The sequence below is a fragment of the Pundamilia nyererei genome, unplaced genomic scaffold (assembly GCF_000239375.1).
Source record: "Pundamilia nyererei isolate P.nyererei 1_Seehausen unplaced genomic scaffold, PunNye1.0 scaffold00068, whole genome shotgun sequence".
NCBI lineage: Eukaryota > Metazoa > Chordata > Actinopteri > Cichliformes > Cichlidae > Pundamilia > Pundamilia nyererei.
This window is the reverse complement of record NW_005187469.1, coordinates 940,683-967,131: the sequence shown is the minus strand read 5'-3', so window position 1 is coordinate 967,131 and position 26,449 is coordinate 940,683. Positions and strand designations below refer to the sequence as shown.

The 26,449-nt window shown below is 38.9% G+C and overlaps 2 protein-coding genes across 2 annotated transcripts in view; both read right to left on the bottom strand.

Annotated features, from left to right (window-relative positions):
* Positions 1-6,426: 6,426 nt before the first annotated feature.
* On the bottom strand, positions 6,427-13,170 carry LOC102194343 (zinc finger protein Gfi-1b-like). The gene is made up of 6 exons (XM_005736240.1): positions 13,048-13,170; positions 9,493-9,791; positions 9,063-9,301; positions 8,217-8,342; positions 7,940-8,105; positions 6,427-7,178 (listed from the first exon to the last, which is right to left on the bottom strand). The coding sequence occupies exons 2-6, from the start codon at positions 9,743-9,745 to the stop codon at positions 7,000-7,002; spliced, it is 963 nt and encodes a 320-aa protein (XP_005736297.1). The 5' UTR covers positions 9,746-9,791; positions 13,048-13,170; the 3' UTR covers positions 6,427-6,999.
* A 2,665-nt stretch (positions 13,171-15,835) lies between these two features.
* evi5l (ecotropic viral integration site 5 like) overlaps positions 15,836-26,449 on the bottom strand; it is a 48,911-nt gene continuing 38,297 nt past the window's right edge. Inside the window, 3 exon segments of the mRNA XM_013911624.1 lie at positions 15,836-19,788; positions 25,848-25,943; positions 26,089-26,184. Coding sequence (XP_013767078.1) covers positions 19,471-19,788; positions 25,848-25,943; positions 26,089-26,184 — 510 coding nt within the window. The 3' untranslated portion in view covers positions 15,836-19,470.

Below are 26,449 nucleotides of genomic sequence, written 5' to 3'. Positions count from 1 at the left end.
CTACCATAAAACAATAAAACAAGGTACGACCTCTCTCGTGCTCCCAGAGTGCTCTCTAATACACACAAAGTTTGCAGACTATCACTACACAATTGATTATACACCTCTAAGCATATATGGTTAAATATTTCTAAGCATAAATGACAATCAACAATACAAAACCTAACAGGAAGCACACGACAGGCACAGAGACAAACTGGGAGCTTAAAATACAAAAAACCAAAACACTGGTAGTAATAAACCAAGATGAAAACCAAAGACTGATCATAATAATAATGAAATAAACCAAAACACTGGGTCACTGACCCAGGACAGTGACAGTAACACTCGTGGGTGTCTCTTTTTCTTTTTTGATTCAGAATGACTAGTTTATGGCCCAAAACTGTAGATTTGTGCTGCATGTTTAACATTTTTAATGAATGCTATTTCATTAAGAGGTCATAGACCTCAGTCAAAATGTCATCGGTAAATTAATTTCTGTATTTATTGAAATTACGTTAATGAAATCGATGTCTATTGTGTGTTTCTTTGAAAAAAAGAAAGAAAAGAAAACACAGGTGTAAAAATCTATGCAACTTGATTTCAACAGGTCACTCACTTTTGCTGGGACCAACAGAATCCCATGAGCATGTTTTCTCATGCTTCTGCACTTTAAACTGACCCATTTCTCCTCATGCTGACGATAAATAACCTGATCTGACAGATTGTTTACTGTGTAAAGTCCATCATATGAACGCTGCAAAAAGCTTTCCAGAGGAAAACACTAAAGTAGCTATGGCCTCACAGTGCAGCTGTTGAGACAGTGAACCCAGAGAGACATCAGCACCAACAGCTCGCCAGTCTGTGTGACAGGAAAAAGCTTTTGATAAAGATTATGCAACAAAACAGTCTCATCAGCCACACCTGGGCCTGATTACTGCAAGACCTGTTCAATGAAAAAATCATGGAAATAGAAGCTGTCTGACTATGTAAAGTAGGCGAAAGGATCGGAAAGAGCAACACATCATGCAACTCAAACCAGATGAGAAACAAAGTTGTAACCAGTCTGGAAAGAGTTACAAACTTATTTCTAGGTCATCGGGACTCCAGCAAACCACAGTGAGAGCTATTATCCACAAATGGAAAAACCTTACAGCAGAGATGAATCATTCGTTATTATTAAGCTCTGCCTGTCTTCAACAGCATGCCTTTTGTCCCGTCTTCCTCTCCTCACCCCCAGCCAGTCGTGGCAGACGTCTGCCCCTCCCTGAAGCTGGTTCTGCTGGAGGTTTCTTCCTATTAAAAGGGAGTTTCTACTTCCTACGGTTGCCAAGTGTTTGTTTAAAGGGGGCCATTTCATTGTTGGGATCTTGGAGTGACTGTTTTTGTGATTTGGTGCTATATAAATAAAATATAAAATTTAATCAAATTAATATCTGTTTAATATTAACATTTGTTTGATTAGTGGAAATGCATCTCGCCCTAAAACAGCTGGGATAGGCTCCAGCCCTCCATCCGTGACCCTGACAAGGATAAGTGGAAGAGAATGAATGGATGGATGGACGGATAGGTAAATGTGTAAACAAAATTTAGGACATCAAGAATGGGCCAAATATTTTCCACTGGACTGTATGTGGTGTCAAATTCAAAGACAGACTTGGAGTCCTAGTGTGACTCATTGAACCATTAAGAATTTATCAAAGAGTATCAGCAGCCCTGAAACACGTCAGCTGTTGTTTAAACATGTTTCTGTTTCATTCTTTCGTGGTTACTCTGTAGAAGACATCAGCACCATCTACAGGTTTAAGCCAATTAGTGCATCTGAGAAAACCATAAAACAACGAATTATGTACAGTATTAAAAAAAAAAAACTAAACATAATTATGTGTATAGATTGGATTAATCCGGGGTGTTGTTCAGGGGCTTTTACAGGTTATTGGATATGTTCAGTTAAGTGTTTTTTGTTTGGAGCACTTCTTATCGTCATTTTACATTCATCCCATTTAATTCTGAGACACTGAAAACATCTCTGTCCTGTCGCAAGGACCTTGGTGGATTTTATAGCCAATATCTGCTTTCCTTACTGGTGCAGTAGTTTTACTGGAACTTGTACATGCAGCGCACTTCTGTATTTCTGTCTGCAGGAGGGACAGCAGCAGCACATAAACACGACACAAATGAGGGTGTTGGCAGAGCTCATTATGCTGTATCACTAATTAAGAGTTGTGTAACAGTAATAAAAGGTTTTTAATTGCAGTGGTGCTAAGGTGGCATCTGGGTTGTGATCATTTATTTGACACAGAAGCTGCTCCACTGCTATTAGAGTGAGAGGTGTAATTAAATCCTGTAGTTTTGCCAGTCTGTGTCAAAGTTCTGTTTCTGTGTGCTGTAGAGGAGAAAACCAAAGTCCATCCACACATAGACCTTGGACTTCTGTGCTCACATGGGCAGACAACGTTCTCTGTTTGGGGGCTGGGAGTTTCTAAATAAGTGAGAGTTTTAATACTGAACTTCCTTCACCAGCCAAACAAACAAATATTACTAATATTAGTATTAGTATACCTCAAACTACTTATACTAGGAAAAAAACTGAACAAAACAAATTATAAAAACAAAAAATACCACATGTATCAAATATGCTAAGTAACCTTGAGGTGTAATGATTACATTTACATAAGATAAATCTAGCTTTAAATAAATGTGCACATAATATCACACATTAATGAATTACAGGTAAGAGTACAGCCAAAGCCGCAGTAATACATTTGATCGGTACAGCTAGCACAGTGTATTCCCTTGCAAAAACACAGTTTAACCAGAGGGTGGCGCTGCACAGCCAGAGATCATATTAGTGAGTTTTATATCGCTAACCCTTCTCTTTGAGCTCAGGGAGACATGAAAGCTGAGGTTTTGGACCTGGGCTTTGAGTTTTTGGAAGTTTATGAATCATTTTGTTTTGAGTGAGTCATATAGCACTTTATAATAATGTCACACTATTAAGCATTAGTAAGGTATTAATAAGCAGTTAATTGAGCATTTATAAAGTTTTATAAGCTTTTTGTGAGTGTGTTGATAAAGGTTTCATTAATAGTTATTTCATATTGTAATTCATGGTTAATTCAGGCAGTTACAAGTGAATTAAGTATTTTGTGTGAGCTCATGTCAAATGAGGACAATTTATGCTTTATAAAGCATTTATTAACAAAAATAAAAGTAGCTCGAGACTCCAGCAGGTCTCAGATATCTTTATAACAGAAAAAGATTGTTTGGCTAGTTGACAATATGGATAAGATGACTTCTTTTAGATTTCAGAAATGCATTAGAACTACACACTCTGTTATTCATATTTACTTTTATAGGAATATTTTTGTATTTTGTTTAGATTTATTTTCCTTCTTTATAAATTTGCTCTGAGATGTCAGATAGTCAAGATGGTGCCTGTGTGTGTGGCTCGCCGTCAGCTGTTACCTGTTTTTGTTTTTTGTTTTTTATGTTTGTAGTTCAGTAAAAGCAAGTGAAAACTGCAGGCTTTTGTTATTTGACCCGTTTAAATTCATTTTAATATCCCAGACAGGATTAAGGTAGAGTTTTTTTTATATATATTTTATAATTAATGTGGCTATAATACATGTGTAATATTCATTTCACCCGTTTAGTAATAAAAATCAATTGAAAAACATATTTAACACAACTTTATGTGGTTAAAAAAAAGTAATAACAAAGTCAAAATAACATAACGCGATAGTTAAAACCCTCATAGATCAGCGGTCCCCAACCTTTTCTGCACCACGGACCGGTTTAATGTCAGACAATATTTTCACGGACCGGCCTTTAAGGTGTCGCGGATAAATACAACAAAATAAAATGACACGACCAAGACAAAAACTGTAGTATTTTGTAAATATATTAATAAAGGCAAATTCACTGTGTAATTGTGTAACTTTATTAGCAGCGTCCTCCTGAAATGCGCCAACAACATTGAGAGTAACGTCCTCCTCTCTGCCCCTTAATGCTCTCTGGTCGCTATGGTAACGTGTAGATATTTCTTTCAAAATAAGACGCACAACTACAACCCGGGAAAAGACCCAGGGAAACCGAGTTAATGATAAAAACCCTGAACACCATAAATTTCACACCCGAGCCTCAACTCTCGTGGCCCGGGGGTTGGGGACCGCTGTCATAGATCATTCCCCATTTTTTCAATACAAACAATGGCAGTAAGAGCCAGTTTTAATAACCTAAAAATGTCTCATTTTGACCTTTGAATCAATCTATTGACCTTCAACGAGAGGTCAAAGGTCAAATGTAGTATATTTTAAATTTTACACAGTACTTTCTATATGATAATAGACATGACACTTGTAAGAATCATTTCTAAGTTGTAGTTTTTTTGTGTTATTTTTCAACCAATAAATCACGAAGTTGACTTTTAAGACTTTGGTGGCTTTAAGACAAATTTGAACAAATTGACCTCAATCTGCACCCTTACAAAGCTGAATCAGAATTCATTCAAAACGTTTTCCACTATTGTGTGTAGAAACAGAATGATGCACATGCGATTGCTACCAAAAACATAACCTCCATGGTGGAGATAACTGACAGAAACATGACATTCTAAAAGGATTTGTCACAATCTTGCATACCTGAAAATAAACCCAGGCCAAAATCACTCTGTCCACTTTGTGCCTGTGTGTGTGTGTTTGTGTGTGTGTGTAAACAGAGGTGCATCTCCAGGCTCCACTGAGCTACACAGCGCTCTCTTTTGGCCTCGGTGCTTTTAATTAACTAGAAAATCTCAAAAAAATCTCAAAAATGAAATGAAAACATTTGTAAACACATGCTGATCACTGTGGCAATATTGCTAATAGTGTTTTTGCAAGCATTAGTTTTGAAATACAAGGAACTGCCCAGGAGTTAAACCATGTTTCAGAAGCACCGTAAAAGTTCAAAGGGTCGTCGTCCATCACTTCCTGTTTCTTGCACAATTTAACACCGAGAGTGTTTTGACCGCATGTTAGGAGCAGTGGGAGGCTTGCAGAGACGTTATTTACTGCCCTATTTCTAAAACATACTAATGTAAATTTTGAAATATCTTTGCATGCCATGCATAACCAAATGGTAAAGATCTCTTCTTAAGTATGAACAACATCCTGTTAATTTTAAGTACTTACTTTAAACAGTTCGGTCCATAATTTGCTGGACAAAAACAGATTTTGTGGTTTTGCCTCTGTATACAACCCCAATGAAATTCAGATTAGTATGTGACTGAAGTGCAGGCTGTCAGCGTTGATTCAAAGAGTTGAACAAAAATGATGATTCATGACTTTAGACAAAGTTGTCTGTATTTTTTGTTTTCGGTTTCAATAAAAACAAAATTACCACAACAGTCGGGTATGTGTGGTGTGAAGAAATCTTCTGAACACAATTGAGTAAAATCAAATTAAATGAATTATTTTACCATTTGAACAGATGCCAGAGTTTACTTCCCCAAACAGGCTGAAATGTTGATTCACTCTGACTCATGTGGGATCAATTGTACAAGAGGAAAAACTTGATAACTTAGCTTCAGTTAAAACAAATGTGTAACCTTTGCAGTTATGCAATGCCACATAGGAGAGGGGGAAGCACTGCTGACCTTTGTATATTGAGTGTGCCATGTTTAAGGTGGATAAGTCATGTTACCCTGAATCCAGTGCAGAGTTATCATAGTTTTGTATCTTTTAGGTTTTTATCTTCAGTTCATTTAGAATTTTTTTGCTTTTGGTTCAGTTTCGTTTCAGTTCGTTTCCTGGTCGGGTTTTTCTGGTTTCAGTTTAGTTTTTATTGTTTCAATGTGTTTATCTTTAGTTTTTATTAGCTCAGTGTTAGTCTCCACAGTCTCAATAGACACACAAGTTTTAATAAAATTATACCAAACTAACAAATATTACAACTAAGGATATTTCCTCTCTATGTTTTTTATTTATTTATTTTAGTTGTATTTAATTATAAGTTTCCAAAGGTATTGAAGTAAAGCCTAGTTTTTATTTTTAAGTTAATCGAAATGTTTTTTTTGCACATCTAGTTTTAGTTTGGTTTTAGTTAACTGTTAAAACCTTGATCAAGTACAACAAAGAAAATTACAACTGTTGCTCTACTACTCACCTCTAAGTTAAGTGCACTTTAAAAGCCTTAATTTAGATAGGAGGAGGTGTTTATCAGACCCTGTCTTTGGACGATACACCTTACTTTAGCAAATGTTAAAACGAATAAACTCAAAAGAATCCCCTATCAATATTTCTTTCTTCTTCAATTTTTTTTTAATTATTACAAAGTTAAGAGTACATATACACAACATTATACTATATTAAGAGCTCAGCTTTTGTTGCACACAGCACTGCTTTTATTAATATTTGAACAATAACTCTGAATATCAACTCTAACCAGGAATAATTCATCAGTGGGAGTCTCATACTTGGTGTCCCGTTAATACAAAAACACTAGAAAACACACCACATGTCCACAAGAATTAAAGTCTGAACACAGCTTAACTGAAATAATAATAATGATCACTAATATAACAATAGTGACTCTGACTTTGGATAAGCTATAAAGAAGATGGATGGAAGCATTAACAGTGCTGTGATTTTTCCTGTACAACTATATTCCTCAGTATGTGGAAAGAAACAAAACAAAAAACAAATAGCTCGATATCACTAAGTACACCTGAAAAATAAGCATCAGTTAAATCAAATGCACTGACTGAGGATGTATTTTGCATTTACAATTTAAATTATTAAAGTATTGTTGTAACCAGTACCGTTTTTTGTACTTTCCTTCACATAAATAAAGTCATTTCACTACACTGCTGAGACTCAACACACCCTACCACAATGCCTGTGGTATATAATACACCTCCAACACTGTACACAGCTTTGCATGAAATATTAAACGCTGTCTTGGGAGCAACACAGTCAAAGATTTAGATCCCAGTTCCTGTTCCTCTTCGTTGAGAAGGTTAAAGTCTCGAGTGGGGCAGAATCAGCGGTAGGCGCAGTGTTGCTCCTGGTGCTGCCGCAGGTCCACTTTATGCTGGAAGCTGTAAAGGCATTGTGGGCAGCGGTAGGGCCTGTCATCCCTGTGCTTTCGGCTGTGGGTGATGAGGTTGGAGCTCTGGCTGAATGCTTTGCCACATATCTGACACACGTGGGGCTTCTCCCCTGGCAGACAAACAGAGAGAATTGAACGCTGTTATTGTTTGCTTTCAGAATCCAGATATGACACAAAAACTAACCAATCAGGTTTAGAATCTAAGGTTAAAAGATTTATCAAAGGGAACTGTTATGTTTTCCTTTCTTTCATATTTGTTGCTTTTACAAAGGTGGATAATAATGAGCTTAGTGTGCTCTATAATAATCCCTGTGGGCAAAGAGCTCAGATTTTTTTTGGTCTTCGATGTGTATGACATCAAACAGAAAGGATATCGTCATCTAAGATGAACACTTTTGAACACAGAAAGCCCCACCCACCATCTGAGGGGCAGCCAATCACAAGAAAGCTGGCTAAAATGGTGCTAAAACTGCTTGTTTCAGACAGTGGATAAACGAAAGGGTGGCAACAAAGTCCAGGAATATATATATGTAATATAAGCTTTATTATTAAAAAAAGTCAATGCTACTCTAGTAGAGCCTGAGAATAAAAAGACATATAAAGGAATTACATATGTACTAACTCTGTGTAGTGGATCTGAAGGTCATTAATAACGTAAAACGTTGTACTTTTACGTGTGCTGGAAACATCATCAGGAAGTTGTCTGAGCCTTTTTACAGTCTGACTTTTATGGCAATTTTAATGAGCCAGATTTCATATTAGGCAAACTGACTAACTTAAAGGATACTAATATACACACGTATGTTAGTAGTGCTCATTTTAGCAGAAAACACCAGACTGTTTTACTGAGAGCAGGAGTGCACCAACTCACCGGTGTGGATGAAGGTGTGTTTCTTCATGTCAGACTTCTGGTGGAAGCGTTTGCCGCAGTACTGGCAGGGATAGGGCCGGGTGTCTGAATGAATGAGCAGGTGAGTGGAGAGGGTGGAGGAGCGCTTGAACACTTTTGCACACACCGTACAGCTGAATGTCCGCTCCTGAAAACAGCAGACAGTCATGGATCTGACAAAGCTCTATCCCAATAAATGGTTGATTTTACATCCAAAGATGTAACAGAATAATGCATTTAAAGGCAAAGTGATGCTGACCTTCCCCCTGCAAGGTGCCTGCTCATTACCAGCCCTGTCGGACTTGATGTGTGCCACTGACATACGGGCTCTGCCTCTGTGACTCTTACATATGTGAGTTTTCAGACTTGACAGACATGAAAATATCTGCAAAGACAAGTTGCAACAATTTAACATATCAATGAGGAATTTTTAAGTTATGGCTCATTAGAGGTTCGACTTTTCAAACAATCAAAGGAAGCTAAGGAGCACTGATGTATTCATTAGTTAATATTGTGTTTCTTCAGTCTATAAACTTTTACATGACTGAAATTGTTGAGCCTAGTTCATGGTTCATGGGTCTCTTGGAGGACATTCGGAGGATTTTTATGAATATATGGAAGGTTACCCATCAAAAAAATTGCATCACCTTCAGAATAACTGAAAAAAGGCATTTCTAAAATGAAACGTAATAAATAAATAACTGTATTGTGCATTTTAATATTTTATTTGTTGTAAAAATGACTCCAATAAACACAATCTACGATATATGTCTTGCGGCCCTATGCTGATGCTGATTGATTGATGATATATGTCTTTTTAGTCTTTGTCTTCTGGTGGATGTTTGTTAATCTGTCTTAAGTAAAGATGTCTTTATAGATATATAATAATATTATTATTACACAATAATAATAAAAAAACATAATAATATAACAACAACAGCAATAATAATAATAATAATATACTAATACCCAGTACATAATAAAAAACTAAAATGCAATAAAATCCAAAGAAATAGTACTTCTGTAAAAATCATAGAAAATAAATCTAAAAATAAAAAGTCAAAATGAAATAAAAACAGGAACTTCATAAAAAAATTGTTGTAACCTTTCCACAGAGTAGGCACTCCTGCCTCAGAGCGCTGATCTTAGAGCAGCTGCTGCTCCTGGTCTCTCTCAGGATCTGATGGTGCTCCAACTCTCTCAGTTCGGACAGTTTGTCTGGATATCCAGACCTCACCTGAAGACTCGACAATACTTCTGGTTTGGGAGGCTGAGAAACAACTTTCTCCACTTGGCTAAAAATATTTGCGTTGATAGGACTGCAGGCCTCAGCAGAACTGTGGTCTGAAAAGAAAAGCAGACAGACAGTTTTTGAAAAATATGAAAAATATGTTTTTTTTTCTTTAATTAACACGGAAAAAAAAGTTGGGTCCTTGTTCTTTTATCGGACCAAACAGAGCTGCTGCTGATCACATTTAAAAGTGTAAAGTTTAGTCTTAGGAGAGCTAAAACAAACAAAAGATGTTGTCACCCACCGTATGATTGAGGACTGAATGGGTGACGGCTCCCATTTTCATTACAGAACTTTAAGTCCTGCTGTAATAACACAGCGGCGATTGCATTATCACCGTTTGTCTTCGGTTTGGTGTACTCCAGGGATGCGTCCCAGGCTCCCGCCCTTTTTTCCAGTTCACTGAACATTACTGCAGTGGCTCCAGGGCTGGGGCTTCTTGCCACGTGACGAAGGTGGTGCAGCCCACCACGCTTCACCAGGAAAGAACGAGGCATTGCTCCGGGGTCTATTGCTCCTGCTGTAATCCTGTTTTTAAGGTACCTAGAAAATGAAAATAAAGTTACTTCAAATGCAATATATGTAAACAGCCTGTTGTAAAAGATGTAAGAAATAAAGCAACTCAAATATGTTTTTTATGCACACAGTAAAATTTTACACTAAAGACATAAAACAAGGTGAATGACCAACAGGTTACACATTGTGTCTATAATACCCAAAAGAGGGCAGTAGAACTGTACTTTCTATATAGTTTCCTGCTTGAAAGTCAAATACATATACAGAGTTAGACTGTTCAGCAGAATGAAACTAACACAGACTGAGCATGAAGCCAGCGGGCAGCGAGTTCTTTACAAATTCATATTTCTTAAAATTTCATCAGAACAAATACAATTCCTGTGAGCTCATTGGTGATGTTTGGAAGTGAGACATTTTAAAGTGAAGTCATCCTGATTTTTAGCCTGTGTTTATCTGTAAATACCAATCTGGAATCTTGAGTTGCACTCTGTGTGCCTATAAGGGTGCATCTGTGGTTTAGCTTTCTTCTCACTGGGTTGCTGACGATTTATCTGAAACTGTTATTTAGCAGAAACGTGAGCCAGGACCAGAGTGCACACGTCTGGGAGAAACACAATTTCCTCCTTCAGTTTAGCGAAGAAAGCTCAGCTCGCTGTCAGCCACTGAAAAACTCAGCTGATATTGTTTTGTTGCTGTGATTATTTTGCTATAAAATGCTAAAAACCCCCAAAACAAAACACAAAACTTCCACTATTATCAAGTGTGCCTAAACTTTTAACTTTAATTTGTCTCCAACTTCATTTAGAATGGCAACCTTTGGTGCCCTTTAATTTATTTAACTACTCTATTGAATTTCTTAGTTTTGCCAGCTTGTTTAAGGTTTACTCTTGTGCACACAGGACAAAGTTTTTCCATCACAGATGACAGCGAGGATCTCTGCTTCCTGAAGAAAAACAAGTTAAACTCCTCACACCTTTTGTTTTGTTTCATTAGTTAACACTGAAGGCTAGAAATTGTATTATTTTTTATTGACATCATCATCTTTTCTCCAAATGTGGTTTCAGACATTCGGAGTCATATCGGAGCTGTGAAAATGTCACTTAACAGCACCACAAATCATGACTCAGTGCACAAATGTGCGTGCTGTGCAGAAACTGAGGTATCACACCACGAATAAAAAACAAACAAACAAAAAACGCTGCAGCTTTAAAATCGTTTTTTTCAAATGAAGCAAAAATATGGTTTAACTGATAGGACTTGCACATGGGTGACAAGTTAAATAAAGTAGCAGTGAGCGGACGGCTGAAGGCTCTGTTCAAGGTGCAAATCAATGCAAAGCATTTGGAGCGATCGTCTTTATCCTAATGTGGTCTGTTCTAGTACGACGAACCCTCCATCCAGAGAGACGCCGCTGATTCAAAGCATGATGAGCATAAAAATGTCACACGCTATGTGCTCACTGGATCTCAAAGCAGCTGAAGAACCCTTGCAGAGCTTGGATCGACATCTGAGACAGCACCACCACCATCAACATATGAAGAATACCAAATATCTATTATATAATGGGTAAATGAGTAAAAGGATGGATGATAAATATCTCCAGAAGAGTACAAGTGATTTACAGAACAAATACCAGGAGGCACAGGCCAAACACCTCACTGAGAGTCTTTGTTCTGGTTTTTCTTCGAACCTGTCACCTGTCTGTAGTACCAGGAGCTGTAGGTGAATTCTTAAAATGAAAGAAGCTTCCCAGATACTCAAGCCCAAGTTTGTAAGCTTGTTTACAGTGATGAAAGAAGCACTCAGATCTCTTACTTGGGTAAAGGTAGCAATAAGAAGAACAATAAAAAAAAAAAGTAAATATCCTGTATTAAAAGTAGTAAAATGCAAAAACGTACTTAAAAATAACTTGTTCTATAGAAAAACGGCCCCATGTCCTGACTTATTTTAAATAAAAGTGCTGCTGAGCTTCATAAATGTCATTTTATTGCAACCGAAGTAAGGCTATTTTTATTTTAACAGCATATTCTGCATTTAGGTAGTTTCCTAACTGGGTTTCCAATCTGGGGCAGGAGGGCCCCTCCTAAATCTTGCATGATAAATATGTGTAGATCATTATACAGGAAAAAACAAAAATAAACTTCTGGCACACAAGTTTGCAATAAATTTTGAGCCTTCAATTATGTTTTCTGTGCAAAATATGGAATGAATTTAATGTGTTTGCGCCTCGAATAGAGAAATGTGTGTGAAAACGTCTGCAGCGCTTTGGTGTTTTTCATGTTTTTTTCATATATACAATCTTACTCTTTAAAAAAACAGCATCAGACAAAAACAATGGGGTAGTAAATTATTTCAGTCTGAACTTTAGTAATGCATAGAAATAAACTAGGTGCAAATCCTCAAGTACAGGTAACAGAAATCTGTTTAGTAAATGTAATTTCACCGCTTTATTGATATTTAGCTACTGAAAGTTATTTCCTTATGTAGTTATTACAGACAAAGTAAACTGATTTAAATTTCTGGAAATCAGATAAGATCAGGTCTGCGCTGCTGACTTGCTGATGATTTGTTTCGCTCAGTGTAGATTTATGGATGAAGGAGAACTAACTCTTTGCCTTTGATTTAACATCGAGTGAGCTTACAGAGCTTTCAGAGGAGGCCTGATGTTGACATATATGTGCACTGACTTAAAAGTTTAGTCATTCACCTCAAATTTTCTTTATTAGATGAGAGATTAACAAAAACACCGCTACATATTGCAGTAAAACAACTGCTGCAGTGCATTTTTAGACAAAGAAATGACGTGTTCAGACAGGTGTGGACCGCTGCCCATGTTAATGTGTTTTGTGAAGTGTCTGACAAAATTTAGATCTGACATACATGTCGACATGCTGCAGCCACTTTCGGTATGAATGGGCAGCTAGATGAAGGAAGAAAGCGGTTTATTTCTACATCTTTGCACCAGAAAATCTGGCCTGACATACAAAAAGCTTTGCATGCCACCAGCTTAACTCTGCCCTGACTAAGATCCTTTCTTTTAAGGATGATAAAATGACAAGAAGGTACTTCTAGATGAAACTTTTCCACATTTTTTGAGTCTGCTGCATAAAACAAAACATGGCCTCTTAAAGTAAGTCATAATCTGAATCAGTCAGGTAACGCTTGCAGTAATCCACCTCATTTCTTTTCTATATATTATTTTAAAATCTAACTTAACCTGAGTTGGAATGAGAAAAAAAAATCTACAAAAAAAGAGAAAAGAAATAAAAGTGTAAATACTCACCAAAGTTCTCCTCCCAGCACTTCTGAGCTTCATACGCACTTTGCATAAAATAATACGGGAACCCCTGAAATGGAGTTAAAACGGTCACATGTGCGATCAGTCTGCCGCCGAGGTGGACTGTGAGACGCTGCTGACATCTGAAGGTCGCTCTAATGCGAGCACAAGAGGATGAGGAAGTATTTTAGATTTGACACTCCAACCACACAGCTTCCTCAGACAAAACACACACAAACACTCGCAGCAGCAGCAGCAGCAGCAGCAGCAGCGCAAAATCAGTCCAGTTTTACTTTAAAAAAAATGTGCAGATACATGACACGTCGCACAAAAACACACCGGCATAAATCAGAGAGGAAGTGGATGGACTGTGTTGAAAGTTCTTAGGAAAGTTTTGACACTCTTGTGTTGACACAGTGTTGTTACCAAACACACCAGTGAGGTGAAACTTATAAAGAAGCTCGGCTGATGCAACGGCAGATTCCTTTCCATAGAATTTAATGAAATCATTAAGCTAAAACATCAGTGACAAATAAACACAAGAGGGACAAGTGTGAATACATTTCTGTGGAAGGTTTTGAGAAATACTTTCATAAACAAATGAAATATTACCGCCTACGTTTCACTAAAGCAGACCTCGGAGCGACTCTCCTGGTTAGAACTGTCGCCTCACAGCACGGAGGACCTGGATTTGAAATTAGTGACCGAGGCTTTAACGTGTGAAACCAGCATGTTCTCCTTGTGCCTGTGTGGGTACTCTGGTTTCCTTTGACAGTGGCCGCAGGTGTGAATATCCAGGGTGCACCCCACCTCTCGGCCCATCACAGCTGGAACAGGCCGCTGTGCCCCTGTGACCTGGATAAATGGATGCATGCTCTACATATTTAACTGTTTCCATGTCGTATAACAGGAAGCAGTTTTGACCAAATATTTTTTAACACAGTTGGCGCATTTCCTTTGGATACTAAGTCTATTTTATTTAATTAGCACAAAATCACAATAACAGTTTCCTCAGTGCGCTTAATATTTTAAGACCCTGCAATAATACAGAGAAACACAAGCACTTGGCAACAGTGAGAAGGACAAACTCCTTTTATACTGGAAGTAACCTCCAATATAAAGAGAGGGGGCGGTCATCTGCTGCGACCGTGGGGGTGATGGGAGGGAGACAGGACAAAAGGCACGCTGTTGAAGAGAGGCAGAGATTTATAATAACTAATGGCTCATCTTTGCTGCAAGTTTTTTTCCCCACATTGGTAGAGCAGGTATTGATCTGAAGGTTAGTGGTTCGATCCCTGGTTCCTCCAGTCTGCATGTTGTGAGTGTGAATGTGTATGAATTTAGTTAGGAAGCACTCGGTTAAGTGTGTGGTTGGGTGAATGTGGCATGTTGTATAGAGCACTTTGAGTAATCTGGGAGAGTTGAAAAATGTTATATAAGAATCAGTCCATTCACTGTCTGAACAGAGTTTCGTCATGTTACTTTTGCACTGTTATGCACTTGTTGTTTTTACATGGCTTAATTAAGGTACTCATTAGGCTGACATCTGGGGCCAGAGCTGAAACTGTTCTGGGCCAGCAGTGTGTCTGCAACCGGCCCACGGATGCACACAACTTACCCATGGCCCACCGGCAAAGAATGACGGCCCTTTGGTGGCCCAGATCAGGTTTGCCAGAGGTGATCCACATATGGGCCAGCACAGGACCACCAGTGTGTCTGCAACTGGCCTTGTGCTGGCCCATGTGTGGGCCACCTCTGGCAAACCAGATCTGGGCCACCAAAGGGCCGTCATTCTTTGCGGTATGTGGGCCATGTGTAAGCACATTGTGTGGGCCACATTCAGGCCATACACATTTTGCTATGTGGGTAGTCCAGCCTATAAATAATAAATGAATTACCTAGTTTTCAGCATCCCTCTGAGGCAGGATGGAAAAAAGGCAAATCAGACACACATTAATCCCTGTAAATACTTTGGCAAAATTTGACATGTTGTTCTACATTATCTCAAAACCTCATACCACACATTACTCATAAATGCTCAGTTTATGACCAAACCATGCTCCCCTGAACTGGGCTGCATCACCCTTTTGTAATAATCTTACTACGTTTGCGTGTGAAATCCTTTCTCAAGTCTTACTAACAACAACCTGGTGATTCATAGTTCATAGCTACTGAGTAGGCTGTTAAACTCATACGTCAGCGTGCAACCCTGAATTTTAATCCATATGTAAAAGCTCATCTGTGTTTACAGTCTTGTTATTATAAATAAAGATTTCACTCGATTTTTGCACAAACAGATCGAGAAGTTTCAGACTTAGTAATACTGATGTAGGCCAGAATGAGTCAAAACTATTCTGTTATGCTAATTTGACCAGTGAAGACTGTTACAGAGTGTGATTTTATCATATTATCATTTCCTGTTTATTTTCCATAGTATGACTTTCACAAGGTATTTAAACTCGTCCTGCTCTGCATGTTCACCTTTCCACCTGCCTCCCTCTCACTCAGTCTGCCATGTTTTTAGTCTTTAAACTAAACATGTCTTTAGTAGAAAAGAGAGTACGTGTACGTGTTTTAACCTCACGCAACAATCAATTTGTTATGCAACACTATGCAGCGCGGTGACAATGCATCTCTCGTTAGCGACTAAGACAAGTTTAAAAGAGAAATCAGGCGGTTGCAAAGGTGCAATGTCAAAGTTTATTTTGTATCATTTGTAGGATACAGAACACTGAAATGTATTTTTCCCCATCATACTGGAATTTTTTATAATTTTTACTGTCATTTAATATATTTGACAACATCAGCTGAACTGCAAGAGAGAGAGAGAAAGAGAGGATGGATGATGAATGATGCGGCTGTGGATCTCAAAACAGTCGCCACATACAGTACATAAATCAGAGAAACTCTAGGCCAGACTGACACCATCTGACAAGAGAAAAATCTTCTCCTCTTATTTCTTTTTCTGCTTCAAATCAGGGAAAACATGTGGCGGATGTTCCAGTTTTAAGATGATGAATCTGGAGTAACACAGTATGACGTAAAGCAACAAAGTGTGTAAATCTCTCTAGTTTTATGGCACATCGTGACATTTAATCGCCATCATCATGTGTATCGCTGTTAGCGGGACGAGCCAAAGTACGGATGGGAATTCTAAAAAACCAACATGAAGGATGAAGGCTAGTACCGTATTCAAAACTGATTTACAAACATATCAAAATGCTTCATCACAGTAGGTAAGAGCTGAATTCAGACAGAAGTGAGAACAGAAGCACCGTTACTGAACAGCTGTTTACAGATGTGTTGAGGGACCCTAATTTACTGATCCATATTTTTGGTTAATTATGGAAAGTTCCTGAATTCAAGCTTTCTTCAATTAGTTGATGTGTTTTCTTCTTGGGGTTCTTTTGGACTGGAATACAAACTGTAAAGGTTTTAATAGTGGTAGGTTAGGTTTAAGTTTAGTTTGAAGTATGTTTAATGCATTAATGAAGAAGAAAGTAAATAGACAGATTTTCCTCAAAATATGGTGCAAACTTGACACAAAATGTCCAGAAAATCGTCAATAAAAAGGGAAATTGATGATAATTTTCAGCCAATATTTTTAGGAGCTAATTATATTATTACACTGCTCCTGAATGTGCAGTAAGATAATGTATTAAAAGAGTGCAGTTTAAACCTCAAACTATGAAAAGCAGTCATAAAAATGAGGGTATTCTGTGCATTTATTTGAGAAAATTATAGCCTCTGTGTGATTCTTGATAAATCTAATTATTCATGGTTGCTCGCATTTTAAGCCTCTAATAGATCGAGTTTCTTTTCCCATTTACAGCACGGCCTTTTATGTCTTCCATAATGAAAAAAGGGCTAATTGCATTACATAAATGCACTGAAATCAAAGCATCCCTATAGAGGGGGCCCGATATATCCAGAAATCGTGATGATTATGACCTTCTGCATGAAATTTAGTCTGACATGATGCAAAATATCATGTCATGTAACTCACTTGCCTTCTGCAGGCCACACACAAGGGTCCAACTCTCATACTAAACAGAGCAGATGCAAATTTGTAAAACTGAAACGCTTGTACAACGGTCATTTTGGTTTGACAATATCTTTGCAGTGATTCCAGGGTAGAGATTTCAGTTGCCACAACCATCAGTGACCACTAAAAAGCTGTTACTTGCAACAGTATGGTGGGCAAACTGACATCCTCTTTAGTTCTTTGAAGGCCATTACTGGAAGATCCAATTACATAATTTCTGAGAGGATGGCAATAACGCTCTGCTCTTTTTAGATTTGCATTACATAAAATATGCTTTGTTATGAAGCAGAAAGCCTCTAAAGGATTTAGAGACAAAGACTATCTTTAAGGTCCCTCTGAAGAAATGCACATGTTGAAAAATGATCCCACCACGACTCCACGAATCCACACCAGCTCTCACGGCTCAGCACCACAAAGCTGGGCGTGTCTTTCTCTGTAGTGCAAAAAGCAAAGATCACTGCTCTGTAGATATAACACCCTGTTTGATAAACTATACACACTCCAGTACAGCTTTAAATATCATCTATATGTTCCTGTCACACAGTATATTTCATATGTTTCCATTCATTTTACAGCCTTTTTTTTTTTTAAATAGAATATATTGTTTGATATGTTAAACGTTTTTCTACCCATGCTCTCTCCTGTCGTGAAGACACTGACCTTTGCCGAGGAAACAACCCTCTGCAGTCATTGGCCCACACTTTTAGCTGTCAGAAAGCGATAAGAGCCAGATTACTTGGGTTTATCTACTTTGTTTCCTGGAATCATTTGATCACTCTCATTTCTGTCTTGAATATGAAGGCTAAGTAATGGAAACTGGTTAGCACAGCATAAGCTCAGGGCTGTCCAAATATAAAGAAGTCTGACTTTCAGCACTCTCAAAAGTTTATTAGCAGCTACAGCCTTAGCTACTTGGTTTAGTATGCCGAGTTGCTGATAACTAGTCCATAATAGCAAATATAACGTGTCCGTCAAACTCTACGCAGTCTTACTTGAATCCATACAAAAAAAGTGTAAAAACAAAGCTGTGCATGAAATCAGCCAACTCCATCCAAGTTGTAGCTTTACACAGATATCAGAGTGGTCTCATCTCGGTCTCAGTCTGACAGGGAATAAAGGCATTTGCCAATATGTTGAAGTACTCCCAACAGAGTCTGGTGCTAAAAGCTGAAAAGCTTCTGGGAGAAAGTTAAACCATTCAGTTTTTTAGACATTACTCCAAGTAGTAATCTACATCGATATAGAGTTAATCTTGAGGTTGGATGGTAGCCTCACAAGACTGACAAAAATAAAATAAAATAACAGAACAAAAAAATACAATAATGGAGGAAATAAGTCAAATCATAGCAGCACATTTTCTGTCTCTGAAGCACTCGGCGTGTGTCACAGTGAGCCCGTGACAGATGACTCTAGTTGGCACAAAGGACGTTGTAGAAAGTTTGGCCTCTTTCAGTATGTCTACACTCCTACAAGTTTCATATAGATATATAAAAAAAAACAATATCAAAATAAATTACAACACATAAAAAAACCAAACAAAAAGATTTGGCAACACTGAGTTTCTGCCTTTTTGTGGGTTGCTGTGAACGGTTGTGCGTGTAACTCACTTGCCTTCTGCAGGCCACACACAGGCAGCACAAGTACTCAGTATGCTAAGGGTTCATTTAGGAATGCCTTTACGTGATATGCCTGTAGAGTTTGATACAGATGTGTGCGTATTCCTGCTCCGGACCACTTCTTCGTATAATCATCACCACTTAAATTTCTTTTTCCTTTTTTTTTTCTTTTTAAAACACAGAGATGAACAGGTGGCGGCTAGAAGTTTCTTTTAAAGGCAGTGAAGATGGATGAGGGCGAAAGGGGAGGATAAGGATGTATTTAACTCTGAACTAATCAGGGAGAAGAGTCGTATAGGGGTGGCCAGAGTATACAGTGCGTCATATGTCTTACTCAGCTTAGAGGGAGGAAGGATTTTCCTTCTGTGTGTACTCGTCTTTCACTCGTGGCCACAGTCACAGATTCAGGTCCAGTGGTAGATTTTGAGCAGCGAGCGGTACATTTTGTTCGTATGTGATTTGTTCATGTTTTTGATAGATGTGTATTTTGACAGTCTGTGGCACAGTTACAAGTGGGGATGAGGAGGGAGGCTGTACGTAAGCTCTTTGCCAGGGAGCGACAGTGTGGGAAACAGGTGTTGGAGACAGTAACGAGGAGCAGAGACAACAGGTAGTGATGATCAGCACAGGTCCAATCAATGCCACTATGTCTGCATCAAGTAAAAGATAAAGACTGGAGAGGCCGAGGAGGAGGACTTGACTGGATACTACAATCCCAGTTCCAGCGTCTCTTCAGATCATAGGGGATCTCAGCACCCTCCCGAGGTCTCAGTTATCCAGTGCCTCGGCGCACACAATGCTGCCATAAAGCTGCTGTGGGTCCGGATGCGTCTGCACCCGCTCTTCTGCCTCGCTGTCCGTGCTGCCCTCGCTGTCGAGGCGTGGAGACGGGTGACATTGGCCAGAAAGACTGGGGTAAAGGGCGGTGGCCGGCAGTGGGCTGGGAAGGAGGTCCTCATCTGAGCTGAGGAAGTCCCCCTCAGCGGAGGCGGGGCTGGCCAGGCAGAGATCCTGGTAGTTGGTACTTCCCCCTCCACTGGTGACCCTGGAGCTGGGGGTCACCTTCTGTCCTCGCAGCTGCCTGATCTGAGAACAAAGAAGGAGGTTTTTAGTCAAAGGTAGGCTGGCTGTGGTTCAGATGTATTTCCCCCCCACCCTCAGCTAATCTGGATAAAATCACCAGCCAGTACAGGTTGTTAGAACATCTTGTGAAAACGCTGATTGCACTGAAATATAGACCGTATGTTCATGCTGAACTGGCTCACATAGATGTATATAGAGCAGCATTATTAAAACAGGAAAAAGCATTTGTATTTGGTGCTGATTATTTTTAACAGTAGAAAAACACGTTTATGACCAGTTTGGTGGACCCTGATTACTGATCCAGATTGTTTTTAGTTCCTGAATTCAAGCTTCCTTCCGTTAGTTTACACGTTTTCTTTTTGGGGTTAGACGTGACACATTTAGTGGCAGCGGCACGGCACATTAACTATAGCACCTCTGGGTTTTATTCCAGGAAGCGCATTTAACAAACTTTAACTTCAAATTTAATCAACGTTCTGGGATTTTCTGACCTAGAAACAGAGTGTGTTACCATTAGTTAATTCTGAGAACTCGGTTATCTCAGTTTCCTTAAGCGCCGGGTTAACAAACTCACAGCTGTTTCTTAAAACCTGATTACTTGAATTGGGTCCTTCATACTTTATTACGTCAACAAGAAGGGTCAAAATGTTTTTGAGGAAGGAAAATCTAAAAAAGGAAATTTTTTCTCAATACCCCAGAAAAACGTTTTAAGCAGAGCCAGGGAAAAATTAGCACCATTTATTAATTATGGTGGCAATTTTCATTTACTCCAGCATAAAAGACTTTTTGCTTACTCGATAGCCAGAAAAAAAGCAAAATGCCTTCAGTTTGGATGAAACAATAAGGTTTATGTGCAAAGTCCATCTCCCAAAAGCCGATCCCTTCCCAGATAATTCCCTGAAGTGATATAATTTACAGTATTTACATTTCAGAGGGAAAAAAAAAAAACAACCTCTCTCCCATCTGCCTGCAAACTTCTTTTTATAGAAATTTCATCAGTACGTCCGTGCAATAAACAGTATTATCTTAAACGTTCTCCTCCTAAATACCTGTTGACAAAGGTTAAGAATTTTGCAAGTAACAGGACAAATGAGTGTATGTTACTGAACACTACTGTAGCATGAGGCCTAGTGGTTTTTAATGCTTTTAAATACGTTTGACACGTCTTTGCAAAGCCACTAAATGTCAGGTGATTGGAATTTTTTTAAACAGGTTGTTGGGTGTTAAAAAAAAAAACAAAAACAAAAAAAACCCTAAACCCTGTGAAACCCACTGATGCATTTTTTTCTTACCATTAAAAGATGTGCAAATAGGACTGTGGGATCTTTACAGCTAAATCTGAGCGTGCACCTGTCATTAGGGTGAAGGTGGTGGTACGATTTGAATTTTATTCAAGTTGACAAGAAAAGTAGCTTTGTGGAAACGTACAAGCATAAAAGGACGCGTTTGCATGTTTCTACTCCGCGGCTGATGTCCAACTAGCAGAGTGCAGAGTTCTTCTTGTGAGCAGCAGCGATGCCACCACTTTTCACATGCATGCCTTTTGCATGTTAGCCTTGTATGTACCACAGTGACTCATGACAAATCTCAGAGGTTTTTGTTTTCCCCCAATCATAAACTCAAGCTAGCTGCAGGGCGGGCAGGTGGGGGGGGGAGGGGGAAACCGGTGGTTAACCAGTGGAAATATTTTGACTGTGTCTGAGCTCTTCACGCTACAGCAGAGAAACATAAGAAGGTACCGGGCTTCGTAGGTTATATTCTCTCCAGTCTCTCTCAATATGAACAGGAACATCAAAATTGGCAGATAATTAAGTCTCCAAATGCTATGGAAAAGTATTTGCTTTCACAAAAAAAATCAATGTCCACCTGAATCAAAATAAATGTGCGCGAGTAAAAATGTAAAATTAATTCAGCTGCATTCTATAAAATGGCTCATTATGTGTCAGCAACGCCAATATGACTCAATCGTACGATGATCGCTTTCAGCTCTATACTGAGATTTTTCTAAATGGTTCATTGCTTCCTCATCTGTACTCACGCAAGTTTCGGTCTCATTTATGAAAACCACGGCTTTGATCAAAAGTGGTGGGGTGACAAGAAGAAAAGAGGAGAGGAGCGCTAAAGGGCAGGGCCGTCTCATCACGCCCCCTCACTCTGAAGTTTAAACATACTCCCTCCTCCTAGTCACGCACAGACACTCTCTGAATGAACAAACCCAAGTGTATGCTGACTGATAACTTTCTGTCTCCAATCAGGGCTGGAGATTATCCTCATGAACCCAAGATAACACTAAATGTTGTCAAATTACATCATAAAAATCAGCAGAACTCGAGCTGTGGGCTCAGCCTATAACAGACCAAAAACAAGTTATTGAGCAGGGCTTCTGTATTCTTTTCGACCCCCCGTTTTCAGAATTAAAGTCCTGTGTGAACTAAACAATGAGAACACAGCTGTTAAGAAGAAAATTGATCTCTTGTTACGAGAAAGACATTGAAACAACTGAGCGTGTGTCGGGGTGGAAGTGGTATCTGTTCTGAGACTGTACATAAATGACAAGATTCATCTGTGGTGGTTACCAAAAGCTGCAGAGCATCTTATATACACACACACACACGCACACACGCACACACGCACACACGCACACACGCACACTGTGCATCTGTGTGTCACACGCCATTTTGAAAAGCCAGTAAAAGTGAAAGAAATTGTTCATTTATACCCCTAATAAATTATCACACATTTATACGTATCAATAGCAAATGAAAAAATGGCTTAAATGGCCCATTTAAAAGGGCAGAAATGCTTTCACAGGTTTCAACACAGTATCGAACCGCGGCCAAGATTCAAACCGGTCTGAAATTTTTTTTCCTGTTGAAGAAATAATCGACCAATCACAGCTTAGTAGCTGAAATCCAGGATGGTGTCATATCCTTTCAAAGCTACCTAACTGACCAAGTGACTGAGTCTACAGTAAGTGACGTGTTAATGAAATAATGAATGGATGTATTTAATGAATTCTTGGTAAATATCCAGAGATTTTTTAGCATGCTGACAAAAATAAATAAGTAATTTTAGTAATCTGAGTGCTTGTAATTTAGCTGCCTTTGTTCCTAAAATGTGGAAGAGACATCAGCTTGGATTATTCCTTTAGAAATGTTTTTAATTATTGCCAATACTCTGTCTTTGTCTTCTTCTTTCCCCCCAGCTGCCCCCCACAGGGGATCATCTGCCTCCATCTCACGCTAGCATCACACCAACCGCCTGCCATGTCCTCCTTAACTACATCCATGAAGCTCCTCTGAGGACTTCCTGCCTGCCTTTCCTGCTGCCTAGCAACACCACATCTACCATCCTTTGTCTAATGTATCTGGAATTCCTTTGTCAACATCGTAGCAAGCAACATAATATCGTGGTCCACAGAGAATCCTGCCTGACCCCATTGGTTAGCTTGTCCATCACCATTGAAAACAAGAATCTCAAAGCCACTCGATGATCTATTGTCACCCTCACCTTAAACCCATTTGCCTCTCTTACTGCACACCTCATCACCCTCACTACTTCTCTGCCACTCTTGACTTCCTCATGCAGTGTCACAGTTCCTCTTTTGGCCTTCTACCACATTCTTCCTCTAGATCAGGGGTCTCAAAACTTAAATGAACTGTGGGCCACTGCTGTCACTGCCATCTCATTGGAGGGAACTTTAGTGTTCAAGTAGTACAAAAAAAACCAAACAAACACCCACAAATATTTCTGAAAATATAGTGTTTTGTTTTTTAAAATTTAAAATATTGTATAACAAGAAAAACTACAAAAAAATAAAAAAAATAAAAAATTCCCCCTCACTCAACTACAACCTTTCATTGAACTACCAAATAAACAAATTGGTACTCTCCTTCTGGTCAGACACGCGGCAGCACTTCTGCTATAATTGTGTTCGTATTTAACAAAAAAAAAAAATGCAGACATAAGTTTAAACATTAGTTTTTGACAGCTAGTTAAAATTGTTTTCTTTACAAAAAACTCTCACACTGAACTAACACAGCCAATCCCTCAACACGTTTGTACTCTCTGCTCATATTGACTTCATGTTAAATAATCTTTGGCTTTTTAAATAACTTATTTTAAACATCGCACTCAATAACAAACAAATCCTCCCTAACAAAAAAAGTAACTTCAAGGGTCAAATTGCATGATATTTCTTCACGTCAATATACGGACCAAGAGTTCGACACCCCTGCTCTAGATCCACAGACCCTGAGCGAAGCTCCTTCTGATCTTCTCTGACCTACTCCATCAACACTTGAAGCAAACATCACATCAAAAGCCACACTGCTGATGCCTGATGATCACCTCTCTTCTTAACCTAGCTTCAGCAACTGTGTCCAACACCTTCATGGTGTGGCTCTTCAACTCTATCTCCATAGTTACTACAGTTCTGCACATCACCCTTGGCATGAAAACCAGTTTGAGTACACTTCCTCCCCGTTCCTCAGGCATCCTCTCACTCTCCATGATTGTGTTCAGTATGGTTAAAAAGTCCACCGGCCAGGTTTCCAGTCTGTCTCTGCTTCTTTCTATTTAATGTCTTTAGTGTCTTGAAAACTTATCTGGACTGGATGTCCTGTTTTTGTCCATGATAAAAAAGCAAAAAATATTTCTGATAAAAATCAGAAAAATCAGAGAAAACAATCATTTTCTGTATGACTATCTGTTTTTGTGGAAGATTCTGGCCACTCCTCATTACTTAATTCACTGAGGTGTGTGGGCATTTGTTTATGCACATCTCTGATAAGATCATGCCACAACATTTCACAAGGCTTGAGCTCTGGACTTTGACCTCATTGAAACACTTTGATTCTTTTCTTTTCAGCCTTCTTGTTGTAGATTTTCTAGATGTTCTGTGCTTCGGATCACCGACCCATTGGATGACCAGATTTGGGTGGAAACTTCAGTGGAAACATGGACAAATGGGCTCGCATTTGACTCTAGAATACTTTGGTATACAGGGATGTTCACATGTGACTCAGTGATTGCAAAGTTCCCACATCCTGTGGCTGCAAAACAAACGCAAATTGCCCCTCCACCATTATCACGTTTGACAATCTGTATGAGGTGTTTGTGCTGATATGCATATGATATGTGCTGATATTAGGTTTTGACCTAACGTGGTGCTGTGCATTATGACAAAACACCACCACTTTGGTCTTGACTGTCCTAATGTCATTGTTCCAGGAGTCTTGTTTGCTCTGAAGCAACATTTTAAACCTAAGCCATGTTGGCATGCTCCTTTTAGAGAGAAGAGGGTTTCTCCTGGTAGTCCTTCCAAACAAGCCGTACTCGTTCAGTCTTTTTCTAACTGTACTGTCATGACTGTTGACATTTAACATGATCACTGAGGCCTGTAGAGTAAGAGATGCATCTCAGGTTTCTTGTAATTTGTCTGAACATTGCACGGTCGGACCTTGAAGTGAATTTGTTGGGATGTCCACTCCAGGAAAGACCGGCCACTCTCATAAATGCTTTCCACTTGTAAATAATATTTCTCACAGTAGAATGACTGACAGCTTTTTTTGGAAATGGATGTAACCCACCCCAGACTGATGGGCAGGGACAATTGCTTCTCTAAGTCTAAGTCTAAGATCTTTATCAGGTAACCACTTCCAACATCTGCTTCCATGAACTGACATTTACATCAGTGGGATTAAAATATCACTACATGTTTTTACCTGCTGTAACTTGTTTCCTTTTTTTCTTCCCAGTATAGCAAAGCATGAAATGGTTTAAACTACTCATTATTCTGACAAATATTCAATTAATTAATCATTTGGAGTGGAAAAAAACAACAACAAAAAAAAAAAAATCAGGCAGCTTTGAAAAATGTTTCTATTGTTTCATGTTTCCATGCATTGGTATGTAGTTTTAACAGCTACAGGTTTGCTGTGTTTTAGTATAAAACCCTACGAATAGGGTGTTTTTTTGTTTGCACCCAGCATTTCAGACAAGTGGCTGACTTGAATATGTGCGCCTGCTCGTCTGTGACTATGTGGAGAAGGTTGCCTCACCTCGTTCTTGAGCTCGGCAATCTGGTCCCGGAGCTGGTTGATGTACTGTCTGGAGTCAGAGTGGTTCAGCTGGCCCTGGATCAGCCCTTCCTCCTTCTAAAAATCAAATTTCAGACACACAAGGTTAAAGCTGAATTCACTTTGATTAATACATTGATCACTTAACTGGCTAAGACCACAGATCCAAATGTTTATTCAAGGATGCACTCAGACAGACACTGAAGTACACGAGCGCACACACCTGAATCTCAAGTTCAGCGATCTTCTGCCTGAGTTCAGCCATCGCAGCCATACTGTCAGCTTCCCTCAGTCGCACTGCCATCACCTCCTCTTTACTCTACACGCATCACAGGGAGGAAGGAAGCACATTGACAGGAAGGAAAAAAAAAAAAAGTTAAACAATATTTTCTGGGTAATAAGTGAGCATTTATAATGACAACCTTTTAATGGATTTCAATTAGAGATAGTAAAGAACAATAAATTGTCTCTACATCCTGCTGTGTCATTCATCTTTCATTCTAGACTTCCTCTATTACATCTGTTGATCTTTTTCAGGATGTGAACCCCAGAATTTATGCTCTGACCATTTTTCAACATTTCTC